At 41.0% G+C, this 14,492-nt stretch overlaps 1 protein-coding gene and 1 pseudogene across 1 annotated transcript; both read left to right on the forward strand.

Annotated features, from left to right (window-relative positions):
* Nucleotides 1-434: 434 nt before the first annotated feature.
* On the forward strand, nucleotides 435-1,348 carry LOC133366292 (olfactory receptor 14A16-like; annotated as a pseudogene).
* Nucleotides 1,349-9,929: 8,581 nt separating this feature from the next.
* On the forward strand, nucleotides 9,930-10,907 carry LOC133367790 (olfactory receptor 14I1-like). Its single transcript, XM_061591894.1, has one exon. The coding sequence runs from the start codon at nucleotides 9,930-9,932 to the stop codon at nucleotides 10,905-10,907; it is 978 nt and encodes a 325-aa protein (XP_061447878.1).
* Nucleotides 10,908-14,492: the final 3,585 nt, after the last annotated feature.

Genomic DNA, 14,492 nt, shown 5'->3' on the forward strand with positions numbered 1-14,492 from the left:
GAACTGAATTTCAGGTTTGAAAAATGAGGAATTGACAGAAAATTCCATCCCTAGATTTTGATTAAGTGCATGCAAAGATGACATTAAATGGAAATAGGCTGATCTGTCCAGTCCTAACCTTCACACCAATGTTTTAGGGAGATAGTAACATGACTGGATTTGAGATTAGAACAGAGCCCTAAATAAACCCAACCTATGGATTCAATGATTGAAGAAATTGGTAGCTTAGAAATTTTTAGTCTTAGAACTTTCAAACAAATTAGAATAGCTTGTTCCCAGAAAGGCAAGCACCTCCAAGAAAGACGTCCACAGATACAACAGAAGCCACACACCTAATCCCTGAAGCTTCTCATATTACGATTTACACTATAATTTTAACACTTTTCTGTTTGTTTGTTTCCACAGGTGATGTGCTGTTTAGTAGGGAGCAAACCATGGCCAACCAATCTTCTGTGTCTAACTTCTTGCTTCTGGAATTCTCAGAGACTTGGGAATTGCAGATTCTACATTTCCTTATTTTCCTGATATTGTACATGACAACTGTAACAGGAAACCTCCTCATTATCTCTGCAGTAGCCTTTGATTACAGAATTCACACCCCTATGTACTTATTTCTGATGAACTTGGCTGTGCAGGACCTTGGCTCTGTTTCTGTTATTATTCCCAAATCCATGGCCAATTCCCTTCTCAATACCAGGCACATTTCTTAGGCTGTGTTCCTCGAGTCCTTTTGTTTCTCTTCTTTTTAGCGTCGGATTTCTTCCTTCTCACAGTCATGGAGTATGATCGCTACGTTGCCATCTGCAATCCACTGCACTATGACCTAGTGATGAACAAGCAAGCCTGCATACAAATGCTGACTGCAGTATGGATCACTGGTCTCCTTTTTGGAATATTACACACGTGTAGCACCTTTGCAATCCCTTTCTGCTCCAACATAGTAAATCAGTTTTTCTGCCAAATCCCACAGTTACTAAAGCTCTCTTGCTCTGATTTGTATCTGATTGAAACTGGAGCTGTTCTGTTGACTGCTGTTATTGCATCAGGCTGCTTTATCTTCATCATTGCAACTTATGTCCATATTTTCATTACAGTGTTAAGAATTCCTTCTGTGCAGGGATGACAAAAAGCTTTCTCTACTTGTCTTCCCCACCTCATTGTTTTCTCCACATTAGTATTTACTGGATGCTTTGCCTACTTTCAGCCTGCTTCTAATGTCTCATCACATCTAGATTTGGCATTTAGCATGATATATTCCATGGTTCCCCCCATGCTGAATCCATTAATTTACAGCTTGCAAAACAAGGAGATCAAAGTTGCCCTGTCAAAGCTGCTAGGTTTAAGATAGTCTTCTAAGAATACTTTCTTCAGTCTTCTTCTGTAAATATGTATTCTATATTCAATAATTATGGATCCTCACACACACTGAAGTGGGATGTAGCTTTTGCCTCTTGATTGCTACCCCATGTAGTTGCAGTGTGTTGGCAATTTTCCACAGGCCAGATTCCAGTGGTGGCTGAGGCCAAAGGCGAAAGTGGCTGGCAAAACAGATGTAAATTTTACTTTTCTACAATAGGCTAATTCTAAATGCTCACCTCCCTCTTTATCCTCTATCCAAGCAAACAAGACACATTCTGAGAGCTCATGGACATATTCCAGCTAGGCAAAACCTTTCAAGGAAAGTGAGAAAAAAGACCAGTTAGAGCTGAGGATTGGGAAGGGGTGTGGTTTAGGGAGAGTTCTGTGGGCTGGACAGAGAGACTTGGAGAGCCACAACTGGCTGTGAGGTCCCCCACATTTGATTTAATGCCACAATGTATATGGCAGTTTGCAAGGCCAGCACCAGGCATGCTGGGGCCCTTGAGCACCAGCCTGCCCTGGACCCTGGCACATGTACGCACACATGCACACCCCACCTACCTACCTACCTTCCTACCTACCTACCAGGTGGGGGGAAGCGGGCAAGTGGGGGTTGGAACAGTGGGTGGGTAAGTGGGGCAGGAGAGTGAGCAGGTGGGCGAGTGAGCAACCAAGCAGGCAGGAGGGGTGTGGGAGGGCAAGCGAGCAAGTGGGTGGGCAGGGGTGTGTGTGAGCAGGCGAGTGCATGAGTGAGCAAAGGTGGGTGGGGGCAGGAGGGTGAGTGAGCAGGTGAGTGAGTGAGCAAGCAAATGAGCAGGTGGATGGGGGAGGTGGGAGGGCAAGCAAGCAGGTGTGGGTGGGCCAGCGAGCGGGCGGGTGGGCAGGTGGGTGGGCAGTTCCCTCCCTGTGATCCACTGCAGGGATTCTGTCACAGATTGCAGAAAGAGAGTGCTACTCCCCCACCCTAATGAGGGGTCCTTCAGGGGGGCCTTTGGAACATGGGGCTCTCAACCAAGGCCAGACCAGGCCACCCTTTGGCATCAGTCTTGGCAGTCTGAGTGTAATGTAGAAAGAAAGAAAAGAAGGGGGAGAGAAAAGATATGTACTTACCTCTAAAACCTGATAATTTCAGATTATATTAGTGTGGGCCCAGTGGAGAAGAGCTGATTGAGTTAAATTGGTTTGAGCTGGGGGACATAGAGACAGTCCTGGTCCCACAATACACACTGAATATAAACAATCTAGCAATAAGAAAGGATCCTCCATGGCGCAGAGTGGTAAGCGGCGGTAACGCAGCCAAAGATCTGCTCACGACTGGAGTTTGATTCCAACGGAAGGAGGAAGTCGAATCTCCGGTAAAAGGGGTCGAGGTCTACTCAGCCTTCCATCCATCTGTGGTCGGTAAAATGAGTACCCGGCATATGCTGGAGGGTAAAGAAAGGCTGGGGAAGGAGCTGGCAATCCCACGCCACATATAAGGTCTGCCTAGTAAACGTCGCAAGACATCACCCTAAGAGTCGGAAATGACTCGCACTATAAGTGTGGGGACACCTTTACCTTTTTAGAAATAAGAACATAAGAAGAGCCTGCTGGATCAGGCCAGTGGCCCATCTAGTCCAGCATACTGTTCTCACAGTGGCCAACCAGGTACCTGGGGGAAGCTCGCAAGCAGGACCCGAGTGCAAGAACACTCTCCCCTCCTGAGGCTTGCGGCAACTGTTTTCAGAAACATACTGCCTCTGACTAGGCTGGCAGACCACAGTCATCATGGCTAGTAACCATTGGTAGCCCTGTCCTCCATGAATTTGTCTAATCTTCTTTTAAAGCCATCCAAGCTGGTGGCCATTACTGCATCTTGTGGGAGCAAATTCCATAGTTTAACTATGCGCTGAGTAAAGAAGTACTTCCTTCTTTCTGTCCTGAATCTTCCAACATCCAGCTTCTTTGAATGTCCACGAGTTCTAGTATTATGAGAGAGGGAGAAAAATGTTTCTCTATCCACTTTCTCAATGCCATGCATAATTTTATACACTTCTATCATGTCTCCTCTGACCCGCCTTTTTTCTAAACTAAAAAGCCCCAAATGCTGCAACCTTTCCTCAAAAGGGAGTCACTCCATCCCCTTGATCATTCTGGTTGCCCTCTTCTGAACCTTTTCCAACACTATAACATCGTTTTTGAGATGAGGCAACCAGAACTGTACACAGTATTCCAAATGCGGCCGCACCATAGATTTATACAACGGCATTATGATGTTGGCTGTTTTATTTTCAATACCTTTCCTAATTATCCCTAGCATGGAATTTGCCTTTTTCACAGCTGCCGCACACTGGGTCGACATTTTCATCGTGCTGTCCACTACAACCCCGAGGTCTCTCTCCTGGTCGGTCACCGCCAGTTCAGAACCCATGAGCGTATATGTGAAATTAAGATTTTTTGCTCCAATATGCATAATTTTACACTTTATATTGAATTGCATTTGCCATTTTTCTGTCCATTCACTCAGTTTGGAGAGGTCTTTTTGGAGCTCTTCACAATCCCTCTTTGTTTTAACAACTCTGAACAATTTAGTATTGTCAGCAAACTTGGCCACTTCACTGCTCACTCCTAATTCTAGGTCATTCATGAACAAGTTGAAAAGTACAGGTCCCAATACCAATCCCTGAGGGACTCCACTTTCTACAGCCCTCCATTGGGAGAACTGTCCGTTTATTCCTACTCTCTGCTTTCTGCTTCTTACCCAATTCCTTATCCACAAGAGGACCTCTCCTTTTATTCCATAACTGCTAAGCTTCCTCAGAAGTCTTTGGTGAGGTACCTTGTCAAAAGCTTTTTGAAAGTCTAAGTACACTACGTCCACTGGATCACCTCTATCTATATGCCCGTTTACACTCTTTAAAAGAGCTCAGGTTGATACTAAGACGTTCTGCCTCAGTTGACCTCTCTGCTGTTGTTTTTCTCACTATGATTGTAAGCAACTTGAGCACATGGATCTGTCTTTTTAAAAATCAAAATCTGTCCAGCGTGATGTAGACTATGCTGTGTTATGTGAATACTAATTACTATGTAATTATATTGCCTAAATGGGATCTTTGTATCCCAGGGAGATGAAAAGGAAGGGGGATATAATACAGACCTATTGTACATTCAGAAAAGAAAAGGAGGTAAACAATTCCTGTCTCTCCAGTCACTGAAAAGTTGCAGGGGCTGCGCATCATGCTCTTCCCTCACACTACAAGGAATTATGCATTGCTGGAAAGATCATCAGGTGGGGAACTTGTCTTTGAATAATTTGAGCCAGGTGGAGGGATGGGTGGATAGGGAGGAGATGCTTTCCATCATGAATGAGATTTTGGTAGGTGAACTAAGAGAGGGAATGATCCTGACTTGCTCAAGCCTCTTTATCCTCCATAATTCAAAGCTCCACCTCCACCACACACACTTTACTCCAACAATGCGATTTTCCTCTTGGGGCATGTAACAGAGGCAACTGATGGCTGAAAACTCTGCCTTTTTGCTTTTATTTTTTACTGTTTGCATTTTACTGTTTTATATTGAACATAAGAGTCTTTCTGGACTGGTTGAAAGATATTAGGAAATTGGGGACATTGTAGTTTGGTACTGGATGGTTTGGAGGTGAAGCTTAGGGGCTGTTCTGCCTTGTGGCATTTTTGATGGGGGCTTCAAAACACACAGCAACTATTGAGCATGACACTTTTCAGTTTAAAAGGGCAGGGAGAAGATCTCAGAACACCTTGTTAGTAACTGTAATGACTCACCCCCACCCCCAAACTCCAGAAAGGTAGTAAGTTCTATAAGCAAGAGGGACAGCCTAGACCATTCTTTAGAACAGAAAGGTCACATCCACACCATACATTTAAAGCACATTTAAAGCACATTTAATGCACATAGCTTCCAGAAAAGCTCTTGGGAATTATAGTTTGATCAGGGTGCTAGGAATCATTGCTCTGTGAGAGGTAAACTACAGTTCTCAGGATTCTTTGGGGGGAACCATGTGTTTTAAATATTTAGTTGTGTGTGAGAGACACTCTATGGGAGGTGTTTTTTGAGAGGCACAGAAAAGTACATTTCTTACATGCTCTCTCAAATAATACATGTATTCCTTACTTCCTGAAGGCATTTCCCATGCACAAGCAGGATACATCAATGAGAAGGAAGGACAAATACCACCATAACTAGGGACATTGTGATTCCAGGTGTGATGGGGGTCAATACTACTGATTTGAACTGTAGACAGCAGTGCATATATGAGTGATTAAGATCTCTGGTTTCAAAATGGAAATGGACTGCCTTCAAGTTCTGACTTATGGTGACCCTATGAATATTCAGAGGGTATTTACCATTGCCTTTCTTTGAGGCTGAGAGGCAGTGACTGGCCCAAGGTCACCCAGTGAGCTTCATGGCTGTGTGGGGATTCAAACCCTGGTCTTCCAGGTTGTAGTCCAACACCTTAACTACTACACCACACTGGCTCTCAAAAAACTTACTTTATTCAAGGTTAAAATACATGTCCAGAACCACATTGGGGGACCCAATTCTGACTGGAACTGTGACATGCAGGGAGGAGAGGTCTAAGCCCTTGCTTCCTCATCTGTCTCATGGAGCACAGACACCCAGATTATGATTATGTGGCTTAGAAAAAGTTCCCATTGGTGCCAAAATGCCATGCAGATTTTGGAGTCATGGCTTGCAGATGTAGTCTGGCTTCCCTCTCTCTTCAGGGAAAACTTTGAAGACTAAGAGTGAAGGAGTCCATAAGGTTGATACTTGGTTAAAGGGTCAGGAAACATGGTTTAAAGCAGGGATCACCAATCTTTTTAGGCCCTAGGGCGTATTTAAAAAAAAAAAAACTTCTGTGGACACTACAACTCTGGTCACTGCATTCAGTGACCAGATCAACTCCCCCAACACGTACAACCTGAGAAACAGAAAGACAGAAATCATGCACACACATACTTCTCTTTTCCAAGATACTTGGGCAAAGGTTGAAGCCAGGAGAATGAGGCTGAGCCTTGAAAACCACATAAAAGAGGATGTGGGAAACAATGCCACTCTTGTGCCTTCCTTCTTCAGTTTGATGTGCTTTTCAAGGGAAAAAAAGATAACTACCCTCACCATCTCATGACCAAGGGGCAGGGGGTTTTGGGCACCACTTGCACCCACAGGTTACACAATGACAGCCCCTGGTCTAAATGTCATTCATGTGTCGCAGGGATGGGAAGCCCATGGCTTTACATATGTTGTTAGACTCCATCTCTCATCAGCCCCAGCCACCATAGCCAACAGTCAGAGATGATGAAAACTGTAGTCCAAGAACACCTGGAGGGTCACAAGTTCTCCATCCCTGATGTGTAGTATACATATATGCCATAGTTTAAGGTCTGACTAGAAATACAAACCAGGCAGCCAGAAATATTAGGAGCTTTAAAAAAGAAATCAAAAATAAGCACTAATGACCTGATAGGCAGTTCTCCATTCCCCCCCCCCCAGAACAAACAACGGGTAATGGTTCTGTGGGAGGCATGTGAGTACAGGATGCTGGACTAGACGGGCCTTTCTTTGGTCTGATCCAGAAGAGCGCTTTTTATGTTACAAATTTGCACTTGACATACAAAAAAATGATGCTTAGGCATCAGATCAAAAACGTAATTTTCTTTTTCTGTATGTCTATATTGCTGAGCTGGATGGGACTTTAGAGAGTAAATCCCCAGGAACACAAAGCAGAAGATAATAAACCTCCTCTCCATGTTGAAAATTGGCTCACTGCCATAAGCCTTCACAGACTAAAGAGAATAAGGGCTTTCATATAGTTTCATTGATGACTTGCCAAATACACATTAGAAGAGACAGTGAATCTGAAATTAAGAAAGATCTTGTATAAATGGTAAGCTATGTATATATAAATTTATAGCAATTTATTTACTTACATTATCACCATATGACTTTTTTAAAGTTGCTTTCACATACTGTATATATTTCTCTAACTCTTACTTTTTGTAAGAACTAAGAGAGGGGAATTTGCTTCCCCTCTCTAAGTCAGACTATTTCATTTTATCTGAATTATTAACTGGGTATTGGAATATTTTAGCTATTTGCATGCAAGTGAGTCCTTTAATGGATGAAATCAGTTGGCTGTATAATCCTCAATAGAGACCTACAACTGTCAAGCAAGAGTTGCCACCAGGAATTTGAACTAGATTTAAATTTGCACTGAATTCATAGTTTCTTCCTCTTGTGAAACAAAAACATTAAGGAAAATCAAAAATATTGACAATACTAGTGAAATTTTTGAGGGATGAAGGAGAATTTAGACACTTTAATAAATATTCTCTGAAATGACAGACTAATATGGAAGAGTTATGCAGGCTAATTGCTTCTCTGGTTCTTTGATACCAGGATGCCTATCTCTTGTTAGCCTGAAAAACTTAATACCTTTATTTCCCTTTTCAAGCCAGTTGGTCTTCATGTACCAGACCTTTTCACATTTAAGATTTCTCCAACTGCAATCTTATGGACCCTTAAACTGGAACTTATTTCTGAACTAAGCATGCATAAGATAGCACTGTATGCTAGTTAACTATTTTATGTGTCAGTTAATAGAACCAGTTTAATCATATTCATCTCTAATTCATTCCTTCACTTTCCTTTGACTGTTCATCTATTTCCGTTCTCTGACCATAGATAGGCTATCATTTCCCACACATTCATTTCCTCATTAGGGGAACAAAGAGAACAATTATTTTACAGTGAACATGTAACGATGAGGATTTCCAAAAGAATCTCTCCAAAATGGGTCACTAGGCAATAAATGACAAATGCAATTCAATGTAAACAAGTATAAAGTGATGCACAAAGGGACAACAAACAAACAAAACATGATTTGACATGTACAAAATTGGGGTTTGAACTGATGGTGACTGACTCAATGAAGATGCCAATGCATGGTGCGGCCACTGTAAAAAAAATATAAATTCTATATGAGGAATCATTAAGAAAGGGATCAAAAATAAAACTGTCAATACAGTAATGCCATTATACAAAGCTACTATAAGGCCATAGTTGAGTATTGTGTAAAGTTCCGGGCACCTCACCTCAAAATGGATATTGTAGACCTAGAAATGTTCAGAAAAGGACAACCAAAATGAACAAGGGCCTGTAGCAACTGCCTCTGAGTAATAATTGCAGTATTTGGGAGTTTTTCATTTATATTATAAAAAGGCAAGTAGCAGGGGACATGATGGAGACGTAAAATTATGTATGGTGCTGAGGAAGTGGATAGAGTGAATCTCTCTCTTTTTCTCTCTCCTGCCCTCTCCCCTCCCACCCTCTCTCACATAATACCAGAACTTGGGGTCTCCCTATGCAGCTGAATGTTGGAAGATTAAAGACAGACAAAATAAAGTTATTCACACAGTGCATAGGTGATCTATGGAATTTGCTCCCACAAGAGTAGTGATGGCCACCAAACCGAAGTATAATAAAAGATGTGTAAACAAATTCACACAGGTTACTAGCCATAATGACTATGCTCTGCCTTCAGTGACAGAAGTAGTATATATCTGAATACCAGTTGTGGGGAATCACAAATATGGAAAGTGCTGTTGCACTCAGGTCCTGCTTTCAGACTTTCCATAGGGATCTGGTTGGCCATGGTGAGAACAGAATGTTAGACTAAATGGGTCTTTGGCCTGATCCAGCAGGGCCCTTTGTATTTTTTTATAAGGGTATACTCTTTATCAGTTTCCTAACTTCCCACCAAGTGGTGATGACATTTCTATCAAAAATCTATATCCAATCAGAAATCTAGAGAAGAAAATGAGTATATAATTATGTTTGCAAGATGAAAAAATTCTGAATGGTTATTATGCACACCATGGCAGTTTCAAATGGACATCTGTATTCTGCATTACCCTCAAACTCACCTTATTCATATGACTACCCAAATGTTCAATATTATGATGGGTGAGATAGTCATAATAACTAACTATGATAACTGGGAGAAAGGGCGGGATATAAATCTAATAAATAAATACAAATAAATAAATGAAAGTTGTTTCTAGTACATTTTGAAATGGGTGTTTTCTTCCTTTCTGCTCACTAATGAATTAGCAAGGCACCCAAATGACTGTTTGGTCATTTATTTTTGACTTTGAATTTTGCACAGCAGCCTTATTTGTATACAAACACAGCCCCAAATAATATCGGTGTTTCTTTCTTGTTCTGGAAATCTTTGATCTTGGAGATTTTAGAAGTGTTTTGGATCTTGGCAAATGCCTAAAAGTAACATCTATATACTATATTATGGGGTACCCAATGTGGTGTCCTCCAGCTGTCGTTGGACTCCAAATCCTATGGACATGGCCAGTGTTCAGGTAAGATAACTGTAATCCATTAACATCTGGAGGCATCACATTGGCTAGCCCAGCCATAACGTGTTTGCAAATATAACAATATTAATAGAAGAAATGTAAATTCTAAAATCTAAATGTTAAATTACATTGTTGTGCTTTCACTATAACAGGTGCCCTTCTGTTATTTTCACAGAGAGCATGGATGTTAGCAGGGACAAATCCCTGGCCAACCAATCATCTGTATCAGAGTTTCTGCTCCTGGAATTCTCAAAAGTTCGGGAACGACAGATTCTACACTTTGTTATATTCCTGGTTTTATACTTGGCAACTGTATTGGGGAATCTTCTCATAATCTCTGCAGTTGTCTTTGACCACCGCCTACACAGACCCATGTACTTCTTTCTGATGAACCTGGCAATGCAAGATCTAGGCCAAGTTTCAGTTATTATCCCTAAATCCATGGCTAATTCCCTAATGAATACCAGACACATTTCTTATTCTGGATGTGTTGCTCAAGTACTCTTTTTTGTGTTCTTTATATCTTCTGATTTTATCCTACTCATAGTAATGGCATATGATAGATATGTTGCCATATGCAATCCATTGCAATATCAGATGATAATGAACAGGAGAGCCTGCACTGAAATGGTTGCTACTGTATGGATCACTGCTCTTCTTTATGCAGGTTTGCACACTAGCAGCACTTTTGCAACTCCTTTCTGCTCCAATGTTGTCAGTCAGTTTTTCTGTGAAATTCCACAGCTACTAAAACTGTCATGTTCTAGCATAAATCAAATTGAAACTGGAGTTTTGATGTTGTTTGCTGTCATTGGGTTAGGCTGCTTTATATTCATTGTTGTGACATATGTGCAGATTTTCAGTACAGTGTTAAGGATGCCCTCTGTACAGGGAAGGCAAAAGGCCTTTTCTACCTGCCTTCCACATCTCATCGTATTCTCCATGTTTATGGTCACAGGCTGGTTTTCTCACCTGAGCCTGACTACTAATAATACATCAAATGTGAATTTGATTTTTACTTGTATGTATTCCATGGTTCCACCCTTGCTGAATCCAATGATCTACAGCATGAGGAATAAGGAGATGAAAGCTGGTTTGTCAAATTTGGTAGGACTGAGGACCTCCTCTATGATTATATTATGTAGCTTTCTTCCCTAAGTATGGATTCAAGTAGCATCATCCTTTGCTTGTTTGTCTGTAGTCAATGGGCTTACTCCCTCATCCAATAAGTGTATGCACTATATATACTTTCTGGGAATAAGAGCAACTGAACTCAGTAGAATTTACTTCTAAGTAGACCTTCATAGGATTGCAATGTAAACGTACTTAATTACAAACTCAGGAAAATAATTACACTTTGCTTTGTGAATATTTTGGTTTACAACCATAAAACTGTGTTGCTTATGAGAATGCCTCTACATAACATTTTGCTATTTTTCAAGTATACCTGCTCTATTCTTCACTTTACTTTTACGTAGTTAATTGGCCTGTTCATTGGTATTGCATTGGTTTTGGCATGCACACACCTCATGTAATTGTCAGAGAAATTGTGAGATTTAAAAAATTGAATGGTGTAGATATATACAAGACTTTATTCAAATCATATAATAATCAGCAATTTTTTAATCATTTTTCTTTAAAATATAATAAGCTCTTCTGAAACATTCCAGTCAAAGACCTAGGTTTCCATATTTTCTTTCTTTCTTGTTTTAATGGCTTGTCAGATATTTTGCTAATTAACATATGCTAGTCACAATAACACCATCATAATACTGTTTTAAGGTATATAACTTGTGGTTATAGAGTTTATAGACATCAAAGAAGCATACTCATTGGATGAGTCATGACCTAGACACAACATAACCAGGTGCTATTTACCTTTAACTGTCAACTTCAAAGGATGCTTCTTACATGACACATCTCCTTTGGTCTTGTGTTAAGTGAACTAATACAGAAATGATGTGTAACCTCCTGTAGGAGAGGCCACATCTCCTAGTCTAAAGCTAACTAATACACAGCTCTTTACTATGGCATATTATTAGCTTCAAGAGGGCATTGGATAATTGTTGGATTTCTGTACATTCCCAGGCACATAATGTCCTTGACTATACATAAAGTTCATAAGTAAGTGTGATGGCAGCCTTCAAATGTCTGAAAATGAAATTATGAATAAAAATATTTCCTGTGTAATTCTTATACTTAGTGTTGTGGCAAATTCAGAAGTGTATGGTCCCTTCATAATAGTCTTGTCACACACCCTCACAGTTATGCACCCTGACTTTCCTGCTTGCTCTCCATCATGATCTCCACTGCCCTCGATCCTTCCTGAGCATGCCTTCTCCCACAACAAGAGACATTCCTAGAAGGCAATCAGGACAAAAGGGGAGTGTGTTAACTACTGAGAAGATTCTTCTCAGCTCTGACTGACCTCCTTTCACTCTGATTGGCTCCAATTAGCAGGAAAGAACAAGGAAGCATATTGGAAGATTCTTCTCAGTGGCTAACATACTCCCCTTTCATGTTGATTGGCTCATAGGATGCTAGAGACATGGGGACCTTGCTGGGACCCTGCTCCCAAAAAAGTAAGAGGTCTAAGACCACCCAAGATCCCACTTGACTACACCCCTGTTTATGCTGAACATAACATAGATGCAATCCTACACTCAGTAGAGAGTCAGATTTCAGATTCAGATTCATTTATTTGTTTCTAGTCATTAGACCATTACAAAATAAGACACAATAGTACAAAACTAAGACAGGGTATCAGAAATATGTTCACTTGGGTGCAAATAAGTTACAACATGACAAATTTAGAATGCCAAATGTCTCTGGAAAAATTCCAATATGCCTCTTGAAAAAGTAAGGATCGTTCCTCTTAACATACATTAAAATGAAATATCTAAATAAATAAATAAAATAAGGCCTTCTCTACCTGTTTTCTACAAATCATTGTATCTCCACTTTTGTGGTCTTTTGTTTTTCTACCTTTAACACCACACCACATCTGAATTTGTTTTTTAATTGTGTATATTCCATGGTCCCACCTGTTCACTGGTGTTGCATTGGCTTTGTCATGCACACACAAAAATCAGAGTGAAAAAATCCTAAAAATTGAATTCTGTAGATATATGCAAAATGTTATCTCAATCATATAATAATAATGTGGGTTTTTAAAACAAACCAACAAGATTAACACTTTGCCCTGAAACATTCCAGTCAAAGGATGTTTCTATATATTCATTTTTAAAATGCTTACTAGATAGCAAAATATCTATATCAATATTATTTTGATGGCTGTATTGTGACTAGCAATTGTTTCTTAGCAAACTGCTAGTCTCAATACATCCATAATAATATTATAAGGTATAAAATTTGTGGTTATAGATTTTATAGCGTTGAAGTTACTGAGTTCCTATGTAAGTGTGAATAGGATGGCAGCCTTGGAAAACTTAAAGCAATAATTATAAACCAAAATGTTTTCTGAATGTCATTTCTGCTTAGTTGTGGTGGACCCTTGGGTTCATTATTATTATTATTATTTATTATTTATTAAATTTATATACCGCCCGACTAGCAATAGCTCTCTGGGCGGTGAACATAAAACAACATAAAAATACAATAAATAACAAAACAATACTAAAATACAAGCAACAATCCAACACAGTAAACATTTTTAAAATTAAATCAGTATAACTTAAAATGCTTCAGAGAATAGGAAGGTTTTGACCTGGCGCCGGAAGGAAAGCAGAGTCGGCGCCAGGCGTACTTCCTCAGGGAGACTGTTCCATAGTTCGGGGGCCACCACTGAGAAGGCCCTAGATCTTGTCATCACCCTCCGGGCCTCCCTGTGAGTTGGAACCCGGAGGAGGGCCTTCGTAGCAGAACGTAGTGCACGGGCCGGTTCATATCGGAAGAGGCGTTCCGCAAGGTATCGTGGTCCCGCACCGTATAAGGCTTTATAGGTTAATACCAACACTTTGAATCTAGCCCGGAAACATATTGGCAACCAGTGCAAGCTGGCCAGAACAGGTGTTATATGCTCGGACCGCTTGGTCCTTGTCAGCAATCTGGCCGCCGCATTTTGCACTAGTTGTAGCTTCCGAACTGTCTTCAAAGGTAGCCCTACGTAAAGCGCATTACAGTAGTCCAAACGTGAGGTTACCAGAGCATGTACCACTGATGTAAGGTCCTCTTTACTCAAATAGGGACGTAGCTGGGCTACCAACCGAAGTTGGTAAAACGCATTCCTAACCACTGAGGCTACTTGAGCCTCAAGTGAGAGGGAAGAGTCTAAAAAGACTCCCAGACTACGAACCCGGTCCTTTAGGGGGAGTGTAACCCCGTCCAGGACAGGGTATATATCCACCATCTGATCAGAGAACCCGTCCACCAACAGCATCTCAGTCTTGTCTGGATTGAGCTTCAGTTTGTTAACTCTCATCCAGTCCATTGTCGAGGCCAGGCAACGGTTCAGCAAATCGACAGCCTCACCTGAAGAAGATGAAAAGGAGAAGTAGAGCTGCGTGTCATCAGCATACTGATGACAACGCACTCCAAAACTCCTGATGACCTCTCCCAATGGCTTCATGTAGATATTAAAAAGCAGGGGGGACAAAACTGACCCCTGCAGGACCCCATATTGGAGAGCCCGCGGTGTCGAGCAATGTTCCCCAAGCACTACCTTCTGGAGACGACCCGCCAAGTAGGAGCGGAACCACTGCCAAGCAGTACCTCCAACTCCCA

Source organism: Rhineura floridana, chromosome 11, assembly GCF_030035675.1.
Source record: "Rhineura floridana isolate rRhiFlo1 chromosome 11, rRhiFlo1.hap2, whole genome shotgun sequence".
In the NCBI taxonomy this organism is placed as follows: domain Eukaryota; kingdom Metazoa; phylum Chordata; class Lepidosauria; order Squamata; family Rhineuridae; genus Rhineura; species Rhineura floridana.

What these genes read in the sequence shown, in the direction of transcription:
- LOC133367790 (XM_061591894.1), top strand. Translation starts at nt 9,930, where the DNA reads ATGGATGTTAGCAGGGACAAATCCCTGGCCAACCAATCATCTGTATCA.